The 23,494-nt window shown below is 37.5% G+C and overlaps 4 protein-coding genes across 8 annotated transcripts in view; 1 reads left to right on the forward strand and 3 right to left on the reverse strand.

Annotated features, from left to right (window-relative positions):
• The window catches only part of LOC115225104, a 9,565-nt gene extending 6,923 nt beyond the window's left edge, over window positions 1–2,642 (forward strand). For 4 of the 5 annotated variants that reach the window (XM_036514310.1, XM_036514307.1, XM_036514309.1 and 1 more), the window contains 3 exons: window positions 381–455; window positions 1,508–1,567; window positions 2,358–2,642. In XM_036514310.1, the coding sequence (XP_036370203.1) occupies window positions 381–455; window positions 1,508–1,567; window positions 2,358–2,467 (245 nt within the window). In that variant the 3' untranslated portion in view covers window positions 2,468–2,642. The remainder of the gene's footprint in view (window positions 1–380; window positions 456–1,507; window positions 1,568–2,357) is intronic. The other variant, XM_036514311.1, reaches the window with a different exon arrangement.
• The window catches only part of LOC115225439 (early growth response protein 1-like), a 424,836-nt gene that overhangs the window by 80,929 nt on the left and 320,413 nt on the right, over window positions 1–23,494 (reverse strand). The gene's annotated exons all lie outside the window — the stretch shown is intronic.
• The window catches only part of LOC115225462 (zinc finger protein 208-like), a 524,237-nt gene that overhangs the window by 49,302 nt on the left and 451,441 nt on the right, over window positions 1–23,494 (reverse strand). The window lies entirely within an intron of this gene.
• Window positions 10,620–21,565, reverse strand: LOC118768197 (zinc finger protein 271-like). Its single transcript, XM_036514256.1, has 2 exons — window positions 20,553–21,565; window positions 10,620–11,716 (listed from the first exon to the last, which is right to left on the reverse strand). The coding sequence occupies exons 1-2, from the start codon at window positions 21,334–21,336 to the stop codon at window positions 11,412–11,414; spliced, it is 1,089 nt and encodes a 362-aa protein (XP_036370149.1). The 5' UTR covers window positions 21,337–21,565; the 3' UTR covers window positions 10,620–11,411.

Genomic DNA, 23,494 nt, shown 5'->3' on the forward strand with positions numbered 1-23,494 from the left:
TCTCTCTCTCTCTCTCTCTCTCTCTCTCTCTCTCTAACTCTCTCTATACATATATATATATATATAATGTATGTTTGTAGGTATGCAAAATGGCGTCTTCTTTCTATCAATCCCTCTATACCAAATCCACTCACTTTGGTTGTCCCTGGGCTATAATTACTATTTAATTATTGTAACAGAAATAGTAAATACTAGCACTATGACCTGGTAACGCTGGGTCATAGTGCTAGTGCATGCATATACAGGTGCGTGCATGTGCATATACACGCGAGTACTGTCCAAATCTGTTAATTACCATATAATTATTGTAACAGAAATAGTAAATAGTCCAGTTGATAAAACGTAAAATCTAAAAACGATTTTGTTTTTCATTTTCACAGTAGCTGTAGAAGCAAAAGCCTCCAGCATGTGGAAAAAACATCGAAAAGCAGATGAAGCCGAAGGTTCCCGAAATGGTAAGAAAGTTAATAAACCCTTTTTGAATCCTTTAAATTAGACACTCTCATACATGTGTGTGTATGTAAGTCTCTCTCTCTCTCTCTCTCTCCTCTCTCTATATATATATATATATATATATATATATATAATGTGACCGCGTGTGTACCGTTGGCGATTTTTTTCCCTCTGTCTTCCCTTCCTTGGATCTTTCCTTCTCCTATGTTTCCGACGAAGAGCTCCGCTCAAAACATTAAACTCTCCTTCTTTCCTTCCTGAGCGTCCAATAATACTATATTTGTTCCACCTCCTTGCGTTGTTGTGTTTTTTTGTTCTTTCTTGTTTGGATTAACTTTATATAAAATGTATGTTTGTAGGTATGCAAAATGGCGTCTTCTTTCTATCAATCCCTCTATACCAAATCCACTCACTTTGGTTGTCCCTGGGCTATAATTACTATTTAATTATTGTAACAAATATTGTAAATACTAGCACTATGACCTGGTAACGCTGGGTCATATTGCTAGTGCATGCATATACAGGTGCGTGCGTGCGCACATACACGTGAGTACTGCCCAAATCTCTGATCAATCACATACAGCTAGCTGGCATTCAATTGGCGTATCAAGTTTCAGGCATTTTGATTGGGTATTGGATAGAAAATTCACAAAAAGTCACTGCTATTGATTTTTAATGGCTTTGCGGGGTGACTGGGGAAATGTAAAGATGTGCACGATTACACTTGGACGATTTTGAATGACCAAAGAAAGTTTGAGCCGTCTAAATGAAAAATATTGGATTTTTATAAAGGACACACACACAGCCATTTTGCCATTTATATATATTATTTAATGGCTTTGCGGGGTGACTGGGGGAATGTAAAGATGGGCATGACCACCCTTGGACGGTTTTGAATGACCATAGAAAGTGCGAGCACTCTAACTGAAAAATTGTGGATTTGTATAAAGGACAAACACACAGACAGACATTTTGCCATTTATATATATAGAGATTCCTGTTCATCAAACGTAAAATCTGAAATCAGAATTTTTTTTTTATTCTTTCACAATAGATGTAGAAGTCAAACCGGGGCCAGACACAAAAGCAGATGAAACCGAAGGTTCCCGAAATGGTAAGAAAGTTAATAAACCCTTTTTGAATCCTTTAAATTGGGCACTCATTTGAATCCTATCCCTTTTTCTTTCTCTTATCTCATTGCTTTGTATTTTTTTTAATCTTTTAAGACAGACGAAATACCGCTAAGTATAATGCTTATTCTGAACAAGGCCATATCGGGTTAGACTACGGAAGAAGAAAAGGTTACTCACAGTACTTTTGTGGGGATGGGTGTTCCATCCTCATTGGTATATATATGGATGTTTCAAGGCGGCGAGCTGGCAGAAACGTTAGCACGCCAGGCGAAATGCTTAGCGGTATTTCGTCTGTCTTTACATTCTGAGTTCAAATTCCGCCGAGGTCGACTTTCACTTTCATCCTTTCGGAGTCGATAAATTAAGTACCAGTTACGCACTGGGGTCGATGTAATCGACTTAATCCGTTTGTCTGTCCTTGTTTGTCCTCTCTGTCTTTAGCCTCATGTGGGTAGTAAAGAAATATATATTGCCTTTGTTTCAATAAATTTTGGACATAATAAAGAATTTAGGGGAACAATCTTGTCCTTACTAAGCTAGTGTTTGCAATACAAGTTTATTTGAAGTTTTGAAGGAAAGTTTTACTTTAATGGCGGTGCCCCAGCATGGCCACAGCTCGTGAGCTGAAACTAGATGAAATAAAAAATATTTAGATCTCTTTAAAACAAGGTATTTGTACTATAGAAACAAAGGCAGTTTTAAACAGGTTGGTATTACTATTTTTTTTATTAAAAACAAAAGGTATATGTGTTTATTTTTTGTCTTTTGCAGATATGGGAACAATAAAAGAGTCTGGATCAAACGCACCAGGAACCAGCATGCCCAACTATGCGATAATTATCCCTGCCATAATACAGTGCTTTGCTGCGATTCTTTTATAATCTATGGGATCAAAATTTGCGTTCTTGCGTAGAAATTTGATGCACAATATATTCTTCCTCCTTTCTTCCGTTTTTCTTTTCTTCCTCTCTTTTCCCCTCTGTCTCCACTTTGCCTTTCATCCTTTCGGGGTCGATAAATTAAGTACCATTTATGCACTGGGGTCGATGTAATCGACTTAATTCGTTTGTCTGTCCTTGTTTGTCCCTTCTATGTTTGGCTCCTTGTGGGTAGTAAAGAAATAGGTATTTCGTCTGCCATTACCTTCTGAGTTCAAATTCCCCTGAGGTTGACTTTGTCTTTCATCCTTTCGGGACCGATAAATTAAGTACCAGTTACGCACTGGGGTTGATATAATCGACTTAATCCGTTTGTCTTTGTTTGTCCCCTCTGTTTCTAGCCCCTTGTGGGCAGTAAAGAAATAGGTATTTCGTCTGCCACTACGTTCTGAGTTCAAATTCCGCCGAGGTCGAACTTGCCTTTCATCCTTTCGGGGTCGATTAAATAAGTACCAGTTACGCACTGGGGTCGGTATAATTGACTTAATCCGTTTGTCCCCTCTGTGTTTAGCCCCTTGTGGGTAGTAAAGAAACAATGTCGGACTCTGCCCTCCACCCGCACTCTTAACATAATTTATCCCAACGTCAACATCACTGCCAGACTCTCTAAATGCTTCTCTTCCTATTGCAGGATGAGATCCAGTGATTTCCCTCTCCATCCTCCTTCCATTTCCGTGGCTTGGAGGACAGCCACCACCTCCTCACTTCCAACGAGGACGGCTGCTGCAACCGAAACCACTTCTATATCAGTTGGGATTGCTTCCACCCTTACCCCAAAGTCCATCCCCTCCTCACTGTGGTGGGGACTCTGGCAACGGGTAGTGTCAGAGCTATGCTGTCGGGAACTTCGATTCCTGGTAGGGCCACCCATGGCAGATTGGTCTGACACCGAGTGGTAAAGGGCCACAACCCGGCAGACGGGGCTCTGGTGAAAATCCTCGGAGTGTCTGTTTCGGCAACTGGCGGCTCCTCGGTCGTTCTGTCCCTGCGTCTGCGGACAATCTGCGGCAAACAGGATGTCTCTACATGCAGGATTGTTGGGGACTGCTTGTGAAATCCATATATTCCCAGGAAACTTCTATGGTAGAAGAAGCCGACTCAACCTGCCGAGGGTGAATGTCGCCACAAGTACAAGTAGAAATAAAGTTGTCAGCCCTTTCCATTTATCTGGGTTAATATTTTAATATTTTCTTTTCTTGAAGCTCTTGATACATTTTATACTAATTGCTATTTTTTCTTTTAATTGCTATATAACGATTTAATTACAATTTTAATAAAATAAAATATATATAATGACAACTTACTATATTTAATTCAATTGTTATTATTACCTCTAACTTTTATTGCAATTTTTATTTCTAAATTTCTTATGGAACGTCAATATATTTTTATATGATGTTTATATATTTATATATTACTATATATTTCTAAACGTCGGGCTTTATGTCTGTTCTGTAGATATATATAAATATATGTATGTGTTTGATCTTTCTGTGGATTTTGTAGTGCTTTTGTAGTTGCTGCTTGCATTGCCTCCCCTCGAATTAAAAAGTGTATACAGTTCATTTGAGCACTACTGTTCCAGTCTGTTATATATTTTGAGCGTTGTTGTCACTAACGATCTCAAGATGCAACTTTATATTTTGTAATATATATATATATATATGTATATATATACATCCATATACATACAATAGAGAGATGTTTTTGTTTCACTTTTAACACGTAATACTGAAATAGTGGAGAAGATATGATACTGCTGTGGGCTCGCTCTAGACAAGAAGTTAAACATTTTTTTTGCCCATGATACTACATGGACCCTAAGTAAGGCATGTGTAAAATTTGAATGAAACTGGTTCTGTAGTTCTCAAGTTTTAGGGAATCAGAATGGAGAAGATATGATATTACTGTGGGCTCGCCCTAGGCAAAAAGTTAAAAAACACAGCCCGGACCCTAAGTAACGCATGTGTGAAATTTGAATGAAATTGGTTGCGTAGTTATCAAGTTTTAGGGAAACACACAGACAGACAGACACACATTCTCAGTTTTATATGTATAGAGATAATTCATTCCCAGAAAAATATTTTACCTCTAACATTTATAATATTTGTAAATAAATGACAATAAAACAACAGTAGAATGTAAAGAATATTTTATGTAAAGTTAAAAACAATGTCAAGATCATTTAGAATAGACAAAATATTATTATTATTATAATTGTTTTCTGAATCACTTTGAAAAGACTCAGGGACACCATCATTTGTAGACATGACCACTGATTCACAAGCAAAGAAACAAGTCTAGAGTTGTTTACTGAGAAGCATTCCTTTGCTCTTTATAAACTTCTTGGTAAGACACAGATGCATTTGTTATGGTAGTAGAAACTTTCAAAATTTGGATGTCGTGCTTGAAAAATAAAACTCATAAACCAAGTCAATATCTTGGGGAATGAATCTGTTCCTTATGAAGTGTTGTTCTCTGTCTGAAGGGCATCCTTGCTCTTTCTTTGTTGTGTGTCCACATCCTGAACTTTCCATCGAAGTCTATGAATGAACTCATTAATTCTAGAAATCAGTTCCTTGAGATAAGAGTCCTTAGGTGCAATAGGAATGTCTTTCAGCAATGAGTCTGTTTCTATCAACTCCATTTTGCCAGCAGTATTCATCTTGGAAGCTTATTTACTCTATTTATACTCACATCAACAACCAATGTCACACAAGTAGGCAAACAAGTAAACCTTATTTGCCTTATATATGTGTGTATGTATGTATATATATATATTTTTTGTCCCTTTTACACTTTCACAATACATTTCTAGAATTTATGACCCTATACGTGACGTCCTTTGTATCTTTATATACTTATTTTTTTACATCTTTACTTTTTATTATATTTTATATTTATTATTATCCTTTATAATTATGTTTAAATTTATATATATATTCTTTTTTGTGATCCAAACTTCATTAAAGTTTCATCCCCTTCCCCTCCTTTCCTCTTTCTCTCAACATCCTATTCCTTCCCTTATATGAAGTAATCTACCCAGTATTCATTCTATATCGAGTGAAAAAACGGTATGAACGATTTGTTTTGGAGTCTAATAATACCATGAATGCCAATGAGGATTTACTTGCCCAATGAAACTTCTTTTTTTCTCAAACCTTTTATAATGTGATACAAGTGTAGCAATTGTACGCGGCTGAAGAAGGCTTTTGAACTATCTGTTTTATCGATTATGCATTGATGTAAGAATAAGTTGTTCAATAAAGCCCGAAACACATGTACCGCAAAATCCTTTGCGTCCTGTTTTTCATTTACTTCATTTGATACATATATCCTATCACCTATGCCACTAGCTGGCATATACAGGTGCTTACATCTATCAAGTATTCACCCTGAATTTATATATATCATCATCATCATCATCATCATCATCATTTCAGCGTCCGCTTTCCATGCTAGCATGGGTTGGACGGTTCAACTGGGGTCTGTGAAGCCAGAAGGCTGCATCAGGCCCAGTCTGATCTGGCAGTGTTTCTACGGCTGGATGCCCTTCCTAACGCCAACCACTCCGTGAGTGTAGTGGGTGCTTTTTACGTGCCACCCGCACAGGTGCCAGACGGAGCTGGCAAATGGCCACAAACGGATGGTGCTTTTACGTGCCACAGGCACAGGGGCCAGGTGAGGCTGGCAACGGACACAAGCAGATGGTGCTTTTACGTGCCACCGGCACGGGGGCCAGGCGAGGCTGGCAACGGACACGAACGGACGGTTCTCTTACGTGCCACCGGCACTGGTAACTCAGCTGCAATTTCCATTGATCGATTTCGATTCTGATCCTCACTTGCCTCAACAGGTCTTCACAAGTAGAGTTTTGTGTCCCAAGAAGGGAAGGTATGCATACGTAGGCTGGCTCCATCCCATGTAGAAGGCCACGGGTTATGGTCTCACTTGTCCTGCCGGGTCTTCTCACGCACAGCATACTTCCAGAGGTCTCGGTCTCTAGTCATTTCCTCAGTGAGACCTAAAGTTCGAAGGTCATGCTTCACCACCTCGTCCCAGGTTTTCCTGGGTCTGCCTCTTCCATAGGTTCCCTCAACCGCTAGGGTGTGACACTTTTTCACACAACTATCTTCATCCATTCTCGCCACATGCCCATACCAGCGCAAACGTCTCTCTTGCACACCACAACTGATGCTTCTTAGGTCCAGCTTTTCTCTCAAGGTACTTACACTCTGTCAAGTATGAGTACTGACATTACACATCCATCAGAGCATACTGGCTTCATTTCTTGCGAGCTTACACATATCCTCAGCAGTCACGGCCCATGTTTCACTGCCATGTAGCATGGCTGTTCGTACACACGCATCATACAGTCTGCCTTTTACTCTGTGTGAGAGGCCTTTTGTCACCAGCAGAGATAAGAGCTCTCTGAACTTTGCCCAAGCTATTCTTACTCTAGCAGTTACACTTTCAGCACACCCGCCCCCGCTGCTGACTTGGTCACCTAGGTAACGGAAGCTATCAACTATTTCTAGTTTTTCTCCCTGGAAAGTGACGGAAGTTGGTCTCAGAGCATTTTCAGTGTTTATTGTTCCTGAGCATCTGCCACATACAAAAACCATCTTCCTAGTTAGCCTTCCTTTGACATTGCTGCACCTCTTATGTGTCCATAGCTTACACTTGGTGCATCTTATAGAGTTTCTACCTACAACTTTTCTACAGATCGAGCAGGGCCATCTACCTGAAGGCGTTTGTGATTTGTCTACCTTCCTACTGATTACGACTTTGGTTTTAGCTAGATTGACACTAAGGCCCTTTGATTCTAATCCTTGTTTCCACACCTGAAACTTCTCCTCCAGTTCTTATAGTGACTCAGCAATTAGAGCAAGGTCATCAGCATAGAGGAGCTCCCAAGGGCATCCTGTCTTGAATTCCTCCGTTATTGCCTGGAGGACTATGATAAATAGGAGGGGGCTGAAGATTGAGCCTTGGTGGACCCCTACCTCTACCCGGAATTCTTCACTGTACTCGTTGCCAACCCTCACCTTACTAGCAGCGTCCCTGTACATGGCTCGCACAGCTCTCACTAACCATTCATCTATCCCTAGTTTCCTCATTGACCACCACATGAGGGATCGGGGGACCCTGTTGAAGGCTTTCTCCATGTCAACAAAAGCCAGGTACAGGGGCTTATCTTTGGCTAGGTATTTCTCCTGCAGCTGCCTTACCAGGAATATAGCATCGGTGGTACTTTTCCCTGACACGAACCCAAACTGCATCTCATCTAAACTAACTCTCTCTCTAATTAGTTGGGCTATGACCCTCTCCGTAACCTTCATCACCTGATCCAACAGCTTGATACCTCTGTAATTATTTGTATCTAGGGCGTCACCTTTACCTTTGTAGCAGTTGACTAGTATGCTGCTACACCAGTCATTGGGTATGACTCCTTTGTGTATCACCTGATTAACTATACAGGTGACTAGGCTATAGCCGACACTGCCAGACATTTTGAGCATCTCTGCAGTGATTCCTGATGGGCCTGGGGCTTTCCCTGTCTTCATGCTTCTAATTGCCTTAACTACCAAGGAACTATCAACTCGGATAGCTGGTCCCTCTGTTGGGTCAACATTCGGCAGACTCTCTTTATCCCATTCATTTTCTTTATTCAGCAACCTTTCATAGTGGCGTCTCCAAACCTCTCTCTTTGCATCCTCATTTAGCGCAAGTGAACCATCTTCCATGCGAACACACTTCTCTCCTACCACATCACGATTCTCTCTCACACACTGTCTTGCAACGCGAAACACCTCCAGTCTTTGGTCCTCACGGCGCAGAACATTGGCAAATTTTTTCTTATCTGCTTCCCCTCTAGCTAAATAAACTTGTCTCCTAGCTTCTCTTTTGGCAGACTGATACAATTCCCTGCTACCCCCATTTTTCCAGTCCTTCCAAGCCTGTCTCTTTTCTCTTATAGCCCTGTCTACAACATTGTTCCACCACCACGTTATTCTAGGTCGAGAGGGGACTTTGCACCAGCCACAGATCTGGTCAGTGGCTCTCAGCGGGTTGTCCCTTAGAAACGTCCAGTTGTCTTCTACCCCTTGTGATGCTCTATCCCCTTCTACTTCGTCAGAGGTTTCAAGTATTATGTCCCTAAATCTCTGTCCATTTGCAGGATCTTTAAGCTTCCAGATCCTTCTTCTCCATGTTGGTCGTCTTCTGGTTGTCCTCCTAGACCTGATCCTAAAGTCACTAACTACCAGTCTATGTTGTGGGGTACATTCCTCTCCTGGGAAGGCTTTGGCATTTATAAGAAGCCATCTCTCCTTTTGCCTGGCAAGGATGTAGTCAATTTGGCTGGTATGTTGGCCCGATCGGTAGGTGACTAGGTGGCTGGTAGGTTTCCTATATATATATATATATATATATATATGGATGCTAAATGATGATGATGATATATATATATATATAATAATAATAATAATAATATTAGGGAGTATAGCTCCAAACTTACAGGGAAAAATTAGATTTAGTATTAAATCAAATTTCACAGTATCTCTTTCTCTTTCTCTTTTACTTGCTTCAGTCATTTGACTGCGGCCATGCTGGAGCACGACCTTTAATCGAGCTATTTACACTGAATGACTTGCCACAGATATCACAGTGATATGGCTTCTCTCCTGTGTGAATACGTTTGTGATTTGCCAAATTATCTCTGGTAGACAATGATTGACCACATATATCACAATGATAGGGTTTCTCTCCTGTGTGAACACGTCTGTGTTGAATTAAATTACTTGTATGCGAAAATGTTTTACCACAAATATCACAGTGATACAGTTTTTCTCCAGTATGAACACGCCTATGAGCAATCAAGAGACCATTAGTAGTGAACGATTTTTCACAGATATCACAGTGATATGGTCTATCCCCTGTATGAATACGTGTGTGAGTAGTTAAGTTACCTTTTTGAGATTCTATCGGTCTCTTTTACCGAACCGCTAAGTTACAGGGACGTAAACACACCAGCATCGGTTGTCAAGCAATGCTAGGGGTCAAACACAGACACACACACACATATATATATATACAACAGGCTTCTTTCAGTTTCCATCTACCAAATCCACTCACAAGGCATTGGTCGGCCTGGGGATATAGCAGAAGACACTTGCGCAAGATGCCACGCAGTGGGACTGAACCCGGAACCATGTGGTTGGTTAGCAAGCTACTTAACACACAACTACTTCTGTCTGTTCATATAGTCTATATACCCATCCGTCTGTATATTGATCTGTTTATGTACATATATAAATGCTTACATACAGAAATAAAAAATTAAAAAATATTTACGGGTGAGGGTGTTAAATAATAAGGCACTAAAACAGAATGACTCTCCCCAGACACAACAGAATATACTTCAACACACGAACTCATATAAAGAATCTTGCAAACCAAATCCAAAAACGAAATAGAACGAAGATTATTTAGAATAGAATAAAAAAGAATTAAATTAAAGTTACGCAACTTAAATTTATCCCCAAATCCCACTGAAACATCTAAGATAGTAGATCATTTTTGATATAATGATTCTGTGGTATTTTAAAATTTGGTCAAATGTAAAATTTTCGTTATCATCATGTTTAATAGTAGATATAGATTTTGTTCCATCTCGAATTTCGTCAGATTATTATTTAAAAAGAGAAATGTTGTTTTGAAATGCTGAAGATTATTTTCTAGTAATGTATTATAAAGTTACAAGCTAAAAGTTCTGTTATTTTGGCCAGTCAAAGGTCTACAGGGGCGATATATCATCTGTACTGATCAGCACACACACGGAACGTTTATGTGGTCTCCCGATCCGCTAGAAATAGTGGGTTAGATAACTAAACAGTGAACCTTAGTTTACGAATTTTCATCTTTCCTGAAGACCTTTTCTCATCTGAAATGTTCGTAAACCGAAAGAGTTTTCTCAGTGTGGCTGTGGGGTAAGAATCTTGCTTCACATCCATATATGTCATGTACAACAGCCTAGGGCCAACGAAAGCTTTGTTAGTGGATTTCGTAGACGGAAACTGAAAGAAGCCCGTAGTGTGTGTATTTGTGTCATTGTTTGTGCCCCACCATCGCTTGACAATCTGTAATGGTTACGGTGTATTGGAATATGGTGAGGTGAACGGATGTGATAGGCATGTGGATGCCTTCGAAATAAACAAATGAACGATGTTGATTTATAGTTTAAATAATTTATTTACGGGACTTGCATTTGCTGTTGATATACACAGTTTTTCACTACATTAATTTGTTGTCAACTGCTACGAGTTGAGAGAAATAAAAGCATTGTACATTTGTGGATATGATGCGGTAGAACTGAATATGTTTTGTGTCTGTGTGAGCGTCGTTTATCTGAGAAAGTTGTAGGCTATCTCGTGTCCCGATCCTTTATGCCTGTCCCTTTGCTGACCACAGTATTTATAACAGCCATGGCAGTTACAAAGACAGACATGCTGCAGGAGAGATTGTGTCTAAATAGGGCAGCTTCTGTCCATTTGAACTTCGCCTGACATGGCCGAGGTCATAGGTCAAAGGGAGATGATTTATCATTTTTTGACAGGACAAAGAATATTCCTTTGGCGCCTATTGGTCGGTGGTGGCTCAGACGAGCGAGAATCCTTAGTTTCGGTTTCGAATCTAAGCTTGGTGATAATGTCTTCACAATCAACCTTGTCCCATCGCATAATTTAAGAGGATCTAAATTTTTTAGAAGCATTATTGGGACTCCTATCTTCGGAAAAAGTTTCTGTGGTGGAATTCCAGGTGGCTCCAGAGAATTAATGAACTCAGTTGGGTAATGGACAGCTTGGAGATGAAAATGATGATGATGTCAAGGATGTGTTTCCTCACCTGTATGGATGAGTTTGTGTTTAATTAAAGTATCATTCAGAGCAAATGATCTACCACAGATATCACACTGATATGGTTTCTCACCTGTATGCAGACGTACGTGAGTAGCTAAGCTACCTTTTTCAGTGAATGACTTTCCACAGATATCACACTGATATGGTTTCTCACCTGTGTGAATGCGTTTGTGTTTAGTTAAGCTACCTTTCTGAGTGAATGATTTACCACAGATATCACAGTGATATGGTTTCTCACCTGTATGCAGACGTTTGTGAGCAGTTAAGCTACCTTTTTCACTGAATGACTTTCCACAGATATCGCAGTGATATGGTTTCTTACCTGTATGAATGCGTTTGTGAATAGTTAAGCTACCTTTTTGAGTGAATGATTTACCACAGATATCACACTGATATGGTTTCTCATCTGTATGAATGCGTTTGTGTGTGGTTAATGCATTGTTCAGAGCAAATGATTTACCACAGATATCACAGTGATATGGTTCCTCACCTGTATGCAGATGTTTGTGAGTAGTTAAGGAAGCTTTTTGAGAGAATGACATACCACAGATATCACATTGATATGGCTTCTCTCCTGTGTGAATGCGAGTATGTTTAGTTAAGTCATTACTTCCAGGGAATGACTTACCACAGACCTCACAGTGATATGGTTTCTCATCTGTATGCAGACGTTTGTGAATAGTTAAGCTAACTTTTTGAATGAATGATTTACCACAGATATCACATTGATATGGCTTCTCTCCTGTGTGAATGAGTTTGTGTGTGGTTAATGCCTTGTTCAGAGAAAATGATGTACCACAGATATCACAATGATATGGCTTCACACCTGTATGAATACGTGTATGAGTAATTAAGCTACCTTTTTCAGTGAATGACTTTTCACAGATATCACAGTGATATGGCTTCTCTCCTGTATGAATACGTTTGTGTTTAGTTAAATTAGTACTTACAGAGAATGATTTACCACAGATATCACAGTGATATGGTTTCTCACTTGTATGCAGACGTGTATGAGCAGTTAAGCTATTTTTTTGAGAGAATGACTTACCACAGATATCACAGTGATATGGTTTCATACCTGAATGAATGCGTTTGTGAATACTTAATACTAAGTTTCGAGCAAATGATCTACCACAGATATCACAGTGATATGGTTTCATACCTGAATGAATACGTGTGTGAGTATTTAAGTTACATTTTTGAGAGAATGACTTACCACAGATATCACAGTGATATGGTTTCATACCTGAATGAATGCGTTTGTGAATACTTAATACTAAGTTTCAAGCAAATGATCTACCACAGATATCACAGTGATATGGTTTCATACCTGAATGAATACGTGTGTGAGTATTTAAGTTACATTTTTGAGAGAATGTTTTACCACAGATATCGCAGTGATATGGCTTCTCACCAGTAGAAATGCATTTATGAGTAGTTAGGTTCCCTCTCTGAGAGAAAGACTTTTTGCAGATATCACAATGGTATGATAATTTTCCTCCTTCTTTCGTCATCTCTTCACGAAGTAAGATATCCTTTACATTTCTCACATAACTCATTGTTCTACAATGTTTCTGATACTACCACAATAAATAAATATTTTTCTTGCGTTTCTTTTTATATATATATGTTTCTGTTAACTTCAGTATCCGAAGGCCATAAATTTCCTTGTAAATGTATCCATGTTTAATTAGAATGTGAAATGTAAATATTTCAGGCAGTGAGGAAGTGAAATATTGCTATCAATCTCAGTCCAGAACAAAGTATTTCACAGTTATTGATTCATAGATATATTATATAAACATGTTTATATCTATTATTTATCACATCTTCCTTTAAGTCTTTCAAAGATTATTAATATTCTTGATGTATCTCCAGAAGAAATCCGTTCATGCCACAGACGTCTGATATTCTGAAATGATATAGAAACAATATACAATAGAGAAAATAGTTAAAAAGGAGAGATTCAATAATAGAAATATTAGTATGTTTTCATAAGGATAAACTGTGGAAATAAATTTTTAGCTAAAGGGTTACTTTCCTTTGTTATTAAAAGAGGATCTATTCCATCAAAAAGTAAAAAAAAATTTCAACTAAACAGTTTGAATCTTCAAATACTGGTAGAAAGAGGTATGTATACATTATCATTTTCGTAACATAATTTCTGTAGTATTTCAAGATGTTTCTGACACGCACTTTGGTTCACAAGGCGGAGATCCAACATTTCTTCACTTTTTCCGAAATTTCTTCTCTCTTTCTTTCTTTTTTTTTTTTTGCGAAATACGCACAAAAATACGGAGTTTATGATTCTGTGAGTTCTCGATAATCGTTTAGAACAAGTTGTTTTACACCAATTACACTATATTTTTCTTAGTTTAAAGGCCGTGGACTGAAGATGTGAATTATCCGAGTACTCTCCCCCACCCCCCTTTCGCGTGCGCGCATTTTTTTTTCATCATATTCGTTTAGAGCAAGTTGTTTTACACCTATTACACTATTTTGTTTGTCTTTTTGACCGGGTTTAACGCCTTAGTTTAACCGATGAAAGTTCTCTGGTAAATTATTTCATGTAAATAGATGTTTATGTTGAATTTGCCGGCAAAATCTTATAAAACGACATTGTTCTAAAAGCACTCGTAAAGGTTTAGTCATATTCATTATTCTGCTTGAAGATTGAGTTCGTTAAAAGTTGTGTATTGTTTTATAGTAGAGGCTATCACTAGCCACATGTTTGGTCGACCGTTTGTGTTACCAAAGAGGACCACAGTCGTATATACGTTCCGCTTTTAGCACCTGAGAACAATCAAGTCTGCAGCATCATAAAACACAATTTACCGACAGACATTCATATAGTCAACAAAATGTCTCGCTCTTTTAACGGACCTGAGCAATAACTGCAATAGCTATAGTAAAACAAATTATTGTACCGGTTATCACTAACCACAAGGTGGTCGGTTCTTTGTGTGGTTAAACAGAACGACAATCAGAGTACAGTAATCTTTTTGGTTTTTCTATCATTATAAGTGAATTTCTGTTTTCCTATATAACGTATAAACAGAGGCATATCTTTCGGGTGCACTTGTCCAGATTTACCCGAATATACACGTAGACAACGATCGCCGATACAAAGCGAAAGGGACCACGCAGAAACGGTTTGCGACATTCCCCTGAGTTCACTAATTTATTATCATTTTATGTGACTGCTATAATCAATTAAACTCAATTAATTACGGTATATTTCGTATACATAAAAAAGCAAGGCATTCGGAGATTTCGACTTAACCGAAATGTATATTAATTACTTACCTGGTGTTTTATATAAATCCGGGTTTAATGTGAAATGTCTTTAATTAAGCTTAAGAGACGTTTCAACGGATAATTGAATTGTAAGACGATTGAAAAACCGACACGGTAAACAGCGAAACGAACTAAATTCTGGAGATTGTGTAAGTTATGTTATCAATCTTTTGTTATTTATAAAATAAATGTTACTAAATTTTTTTCTTTTTAATTACCTCAAAATACACTTAAAAATATAATACAGACTTTTAAAACCATGGATTGTAAAGGATATCTCGACGAAATTATATTTTATTAATGGGAATTATAAAAAAAGATACGAAACTAGAAATGAAACGAAGCAAACGATGGATCGTTATCTGGTCAAAAGATTAATTGGAATAGATTTAAAAATATCTGAATAAATGTTAGGCGAGTTAGGTTAATCCCAAAATTCCACTCGAGCATCTGAGATATTACATCATTTTTAACATAATGATACCATCTACTGATAGTTTATTATATTGATATTGGCCTGTATTAAATGTTTAGGTATACATATATACGAATGTATATATGTTCTATATTCGTATATATGTATACATAGACATATACATGAACATATAACAGCTTGGTTCAGCCGCTGCCTGTGTCTGCCTTGTCTCATGCTTTCTGCTGCATCCCAGAGTTCCTTGGATGGTGATACTTTTATCTTTATTGATAGACTTTAGAAGGGAGTGCACCAAATGTTGGAGCCTGTTCAACGTGAAGCTGTGATTGGCCATATTTTATTGATCACATAGGTAATAGTCTTTACAGGTGAAGCCATGATTGCTGAATATTCGCTACATAAATGATGTGAAAGCCTATTAAGTTGATGTAAATATAGTTTATGGAACAATAACCCATATAAAGTCTAGGTATGCGACTAACATACTGATAAAGCCACCTTCCTTGTTCAGACAATGGGTTGAGCATTTTAACAATGTTTTAACAATTTATCTACCAAGTCACCGATGACTCCCTGCACTATATTCTAAATATAATATAAGGAGTCGCTAGTGATGCCCCATGCTATATTCTTAATATACCATGGGAGTCACCAGGAGTTTCAATGCGGATTTCTTTCTTTTATATATATGGAGTCTTTGGCGTGGCTGTGTGGTAAGAAGTTTGCTTCAGAACCTCATGGGTCGAGGTTCAGTCCTACTAAGTGGTACCTTGGGAAACTGTCTTCTACTATAGCCCAAGGCTATGGTGGAAGCTATAAGATGTCCAATGTATGTATGTATGTGTGTGTGTACATGTGTGTGTGTGCTAGTGTGTGGTCTGTTTGTGTTTGTTTCCCATCACTGCTTGACACTAGGTGTTGGTTTGCTAACATCAGCATGGCTTAGCAGTTTGGCAACAATGGCCAATAGAATTAGGGGCCTGGTATGAAAATAAGTACCGGGATTGCTTCATTCAAATACATCCCCTTAAGGTGGTGCCCCAGCATAGCTGCAGTCCATGAAAAAGGACCAGAACCTCACATTACTAGGGTTCAATTTCAAATCTCTTTAATACCGAAACTGTTAAAGTGAAACTATTATCTCACATATATATAGGCATACATATATATATATATATAATATATATGTATGTATACATCTGCACAAATGTATATACATACAGATGTATATGTATACATGTATACATATAGCTGTATATGTATACATATACACATGTACATGTAATATGTACACATATATACATGCATATATATATGCACCCATACATACATAAATGCAGATGTGGCTGTGTGGTAACAAACTTGGTTCCAAAACACATGGTCCTGAGTTCAGTCTCACTGTGTGGTGACTTGGCATGTGTCTTCTGCTATATCCTCAGACCAACCAAATAAATCAATCGTATATATAGGTGTAAATTTGTATGTGTCTTTGTCTCTATGTCTCACCTTCGTCACTGCTGTTCGTTTATTTACATCCCCAAAACTGATAGGATAAACACCAGGCTTATCAACATAAAAAAAAGCACTAGGCTGTGTCTCATATATTTCTTTGCCCACTCAGTTGTATCTATCAATTTATCAGTGAGTGTGTGTATAGATATATATATATAGAATACACACAAACACACATGTATATATATACATGTACGTATGTGTGCACATTCATATCTATTATATCAAAGTCAGTGTCTTTATGTGTTTGTGTGTTACCTATACATTCGAAAACTGCTGCACAGATCCTAATGAAATTTGGAACATAAAATCCAAGCCTAGGGAGAAGGGTAATACTGTGTGTTTCAAACAATTTCATGGACCAAAATTACTGAATGGATCCTTATGAGATTTGGAACTTAGATTCAATGCATAAGGGTGGGTATAATGCAATATGTCTGGTTTAAAGTTTAGATGGCTTAAAGGGGGCAGAACCCCCATGAAAATTCATACATTTTTGATGTTCATGAAAATTCAACCATGGGTAATCGACAGGCATCAAAAAGTATTCTCAAAGTTTCCACTTCTCACGAGGATTCTAAGACACCCTAATGAGGGATTTAACTCCCAAATTTTAGTCATTTCTTTTATGATCCAAAACTAGGTTAAAAGTACTGAAGGGATCTTTACGAAATTTGGAAATTATATTCTATGCATAAGGGCCATAACCACCATGACAATTCATATATTTTGCCGTTGATGAAATTTTAACCATACATATTAGACACAAATGAAGTAATATTTATAAAATTTCATCTTCTTAGAAGTTAAAAAGACCTCTTTATGGGGACTTAACACCCACAATTTACTCATTTTATCTAAGCAAAGATGAATACAGTTGTACTCTTGGAAGCTGTAGGGTCACCCAAGCATAAAAAAATGAGCATTATTTGTAATTCAATGGTACAACAGTGTAAGACTTTGCTTTGAGATATACTTAGATTGTGATTTCTACAATGTGGTGCATGAATTGTCAAGTAAATGAGAGTCATCTTTGCCTCCACTGATTCAATTGCAAAGTGTTGAGTAAAGTTATTTGGTTGCAGACCTCCTTTCATTCTTTTTATTATCACTGGGTCACACATAGTCCCCAGATGGTAACATTGATTTCAAGGCCTTCCCAGATGAGTGACTGGTTATTCAAAGACATTTGTAGATTGTAAATTTATTCTTCCCAGTTACGTGTGTGTATAGTGGTCATTTGCAAACTCCAGACGTGACACTTTCATTTCTCCTTCACCCTCACGTCACACAGTTGTTAATTTTTATTTCTGTTGGGTCACACCCGAACAATTCCTATAGATACATAATGCATCATACAACTGTTCCTGTCACCTGGATGGTGAGGAATCCTACATTGGGAGTGGTAATGACTTGGGTACAGTAGTTGACTGCTTATTATGATCATTCGTCTTTTGGTTTCCTGTAGCTTTGCTCTCTTTTACAAACCCAGTGAACATACATATATTTCCTATTTCAAAGAAATTCAAACAATAGATATAAGACCCAAGATAAAAAACATTCTCAAGAATTCAACTTCTCTGCCTGACATTAAAACACCCACCCCCAATAGGGGCCGTAACTCACAAATTTTAAAGCTCCATGACCTCCATTTTTCCGGAACAAAATCCTTTTAACAGGTTCCATAAGACTGGAATTTTGGAATCTGTGCATGAAAATCAGTAGTATGGGATACATGTGTCATGATTACAATTTTTGAAAATTTGATGAAATTCGAATCATAGGTATTCCAGTTCATTACAGAAAATATAACAGAAAAGTCTAATTCTTCAATTGCATGTAACACGGGCAACGCAGGGTATCTCTGCTAGTATATATATATATATATATATATATATATATATACATTTTGGGTATTATTAATAAGTTAGAAAATGGCGACATCTATTGGATATAAATTATTTTATGAATTATTTAATATCATCACCTACAATTGTTTCATTTCATAGCCAAAATTAAAATTACAAAACATTTTTTAATTCAATAATTATAATAATAATCATGAATAATGATTTACAACATGTAAGAGTAAGATTATATAATGAACCAGCAGAGGCACCCAGCATTGACTGGCAATGAAATTTTTCCTCACATATTGGAAGAAATAAAGCAAAATATGTTGCAAAGAAATTTGTTACTGTAATTTCAGTTTATTCTTCAATTGGGATATAATTTATTCTTTAATTGGGAATTCAATTCTGAATTCATAAGAAAATAACAATAATAATAATAATAAAACAAAATACAAAATTTATCACTTTTATGAAAGGAGTGAAATTCTATGACATATGTTGAAGGAAATTATCTAAGAGCTTCTGGGTAAATAAGTCTTGCAAATTACCTGCCCTGGAGCAAGCAACAAAGTTGACCATGAGAAAGGCAAACCAGTAGATTTCAAAGACTGACCTTGACCTTTATGAACGGACAGTGCAAAGTGAAGTAGTACTGGGAATTGTTCGTTGGAACTGAAAGGGCATGTCTGTTGGTTTGGTTGTAATTCTTGGAGTGAAAACCTCTTCCCCAGAGGCACATCCAGTGATGATGGTAGCTTCTGTTACATTAGGTGATAATGTCTTCACAATAAACCTTGTCCCATCGCATAATTTAGGAGGATCTAAATTTCTTGGAAGCATTATTGGGACTCCTATCTTCGGAAAAAGTTTCTGTGGTGGAATTCCAGGTGGCTCCAGAGAATTAATGAACTCTGTTGGGTAATGGACAGCTTGGAGATGAAAATGATGATGATGATGTCAAGGATGTGTTTCCTCTCCTGTATGGATGAGTTTGTGTTTAATTAAAGTATCATTCAGAGCAAATGATTTACCACAGATATCACACTGATATGGTTTCTCACCTGTATGCAAACGTACGTGAGTAGCTAAGTTACCTTTCTGAGTGAATGACTTACCACAGATATCACATTGATATGTTGTCTCACCTGTATGCAGACGTTTGTGAGTAGCTAAATTTATTTTTTTAGAGAATGATTTATCACAAATATCACAGCGATATGGCTTCTCTCCTGTGTGAATGCGTTTGTGTGTGGTTCCTGTATGTATACGTTTGTGCTTTGCCAAATTATCTCTGCTAGACAATGATTTACCACATATATCACGATGATGGGGTTTCTCTCCTGTATGAAGATTTTGTGTCGAATTAAATAATTTACAAATGTCACAGTGATATGGTTTTTCCCCAGTATGAATACGCTTGTGAGTAATCAAGGTATCATTTGTAGTGAACGATCCACCACAGATATCACACTGATATGGTTTCTCACCTGTATGAATACGCTTGTGAGTAGTTAAATTTCCTTTTTCAGAAAATGATTTGCCACAGGTATCACACTGATACGGTTTCTCACCTGTATGAATATATTTGTGCTTTGTCAAGTCACTACTTACACGGAATGACTTGCCACAGATATCACAGTGATATGGCTTCTCTCCTGTGTGAATACGTATGTGTTTTGCCAAACTATCTCTACTACACAATGATTTACCACAGATATCACAATGACAGGGTTTCTCTCCTGTGTGAACACGTTCATGTTGAATTAAATTACTTCTCTGAGAGAATGTTTTACCACAAATGGCACAGTGACATGGTTTTTCTCCAGTATGAATATGCCTGTGAGCAATCAAGGTACCATTAGCAGTGAACGATTTATCACAGATATCACAGTGAAATAGTTTCTCCTTTGTATGAATAGTTAAATTTCCTTTTTGTGAGAATGATTTCCCACAGATATCAGAATGATATGGTTTCTCACCTGTATGAATGTATTTGTGCTTTGTCAAGAGACTACTTCTAGAGAATGACTTACCACAGATATCACAGAAATATGGCTTCTCTCCTGTGTGAATACGTTTGTGATTTGCCAAATTATCTCTGGTAGACAATGATTGACCACATATATCACAATGATAGGGTTTCTCTCCTGTGTGAACACGTTCGTGTTGAATTAAATTACTTGTATGCGAAAATCTATTACCACAAATATAACAGTGATACGGTTTTTCTCCAGTATGAACACGCCTGTGAGCAATCAAGAGACCATTAGTAGTGAACGATTTATCACAGATATCACAGGGATATGGTTTATCCCCTGTATGAATACCTGTGTGGGTAATTAAACTACCTTTTTGAGAAAATGACTTTCCACAGACATCACAGTGATACGGTTTCTCACCTGTATGAGAGTATTTATGTTTAGTCAAGCTACTTTTTACACTGAATGACTTACCACATATATCACAGCAGTATGGTTTCTCACCTGTGTGAATGCGTTTATGAGTTATTAAGACACTAATTACTGCAAATGACTTCCCACAGATATCACAGTGATATGGTCTCTCACCTGTATGAATATGTTTGTGAGTAGTTAAGTTACTTTTTTGAGAGAATGATTTACCACAGATATCACAGTAATATGGTTTCTCTCCAGTAGAAATGCATTTATGAGTAGTTAGGTTCCCTCTCCGAGAGAAAGACTTTTTGCAGATATCACAACTGTACGATAATTTTTCTCCTTCTTTCGTCATCTCTTCAAGAAATAAGCCATCCTTTACATTTCTCCCATAACTCATTGTTCTATAATGTTTCTGATACTACCACAATAAATAAATATTTTTCTTGTTTTTTTATATATTTCTATTGATTTTGACAGTATCTGAAGATTACAGATTTCCTTGTAATTAGATGTTTAATTAGAATGCGAAATACTTGTGTAAATATTCCAGGCAGTGAGGAAGAGAAATATTGCTATCAATCTCAGTTCAGAACAAAGTATTTCACAGTTATTGATTCATAGATATATTATATTCTAAGTTTATTAACATTCTTGATGTATCTCTAGTAAAAATCCATCCATGCCACAGACGTCTGATGTTCTGAAATGATGTAAAAACAATATAAAATTCAGAAAATTAAAAAGGCGAGATTCAGTAATAGGAATGTCTAGTATAGGAGTTATTTCTTATTTTGTCATTAAAATTATATTCTACAACCCTAAATAATGTCTACACATTCACAGACTTCAGATGTTATCTAACATTTTAAACTACACAATCATCATCATTTCGTCATTTAATGGCTGTTTTCTATGCTGGCATAGGTTGGACTGCTTGAGAAGAACTGGCTTTGTGATACTCTTTTACTTGTTTCAGTCATTCAATCTGGAGTACTGCCTTTTAGTTGAGCAAATTGACCCCAGGACTTATTCTCTGTAAACTTAATACTTATTCTATCGGTGTCTTTTGCCAAACCGCTAATTTACGGGGACATAAACACACCATCATCGGTTGTCAAGCGATGTTGGGGCGACAAACACAGACACAACCATAAATATACATACATACATACATATATATATATATACAACGGGCTTGTTACAGTTTCCGTCTACCAAATCCACTCACAAGGCTATAGTAGAAGACACTTGCCAAAGGTGCCATGCAGTGGGACTGAACCCGGAACCATGTGGTTGGTAAGCAAGCTACTTACCATACAGCCACTCCTACGCCTACTATCTTTAGAAACATAATTAGTCACTTTGGTTCAGCCCTATGCATGTCCTGACAGTAAGTCTATGACCAATGGCATTCCAGACATGACCATCCCAAAGTTTGCCTCAGCTATTGTGCAACCAGAACTATATTACTTTTGAAGCTAATTCGTAATTTTCAAAATCAAAACCAGCAGTTTCAGGCAAACATTCAGAGAAAACACTTTTACTGTAGGCCAACCTCCGAGATGTACCGACTGTTTAGCCCAAGGTCAGCCCTGACAGAGTATTCCTGATATGACCATCTCAGCTTTCCTTCTGTCCTAGCATATCTATGACTACATTATCCTCCAGCAGAATTCTGTTTTCAGCATCAGACAATGGAATTTGAAGTGAACTCAACTGCTATTTCTAGCATGTGTATGGACCACATAGACACCCTCTCAGTGAATTACTTTTGTTTAACCCTAGGTCAGCTTTGCCTGAGCAATCCTACTACTCAAAGAAGGGTACTTTGAACATTAACGGTGCTAAATTGCTACCTCTTATCTTTTAGTTGTTTCAGCAATTAGACTGTGGTCATGCTGGGGCAACGCCATGCAGTGGAACCGAACAGGGTACCATGTGGTTGAGAATCACACTTCACGGCCACACCTACATCTTAATGTGGAGGAGCAGAGTAATTTAATAGTAAATTCCAGGTAAAAATTGAAGCAATATTAACTATTTATCCAACACATAATTCATATCTGATATTCTAAAATGGCTAAAATTATTAATGTATATTATTAATTTTGTGAATTTTAGAAACTTTTGGTGGTGGCTGTGTGGTAAGTAGCTTGCCTACCAACCACATGGTTCTGGGTTCAGTCCCACTGCGTGGCATCTTGGGCAAGTGTCTTCTGCTATAGCCTCGGTCCGACTAATGCCTTGTGAGTGGATTTGGTAGACGGAAACTGAAAGAAGCCTGTCGTATATATGTATATATATGTTTGTGTGTCTGTGTTTGTCCCCCTAGCATTGCTTGACAACCGATGCTGGTGTGTTTACGTCCCCGTCACTTAGCGGTTCGGCAAAAGAGACCGATAGAATAAGTACTGGGCTTACAAAGAATAAGTCCCGGGGTCGATTTGCTCAACTAAAGGCGGTGCTCCAGCATGGCCGCAGTCAAATGACTGAAACAAGTAAAAGAGTAAAGAGTATACTATAAAATACCTCATAACTTTATTTTTTGGTATTTT

Source organism: Octopus sinensis, linkage group LG27 (genome assembly GCF_006345805.1).
Source record: "Octopus sinensis linkage group LG27, ASM634580v1, whole genome shotgun sequence".
In the NCBI taxonomy this organism is placed as follows: domain Eukaryota; kingdom Metazoa; phylum Mollusca; class Cephalopoda; order Octopoda; family Octopodidae; genus Octopus; species Octopus sinensis.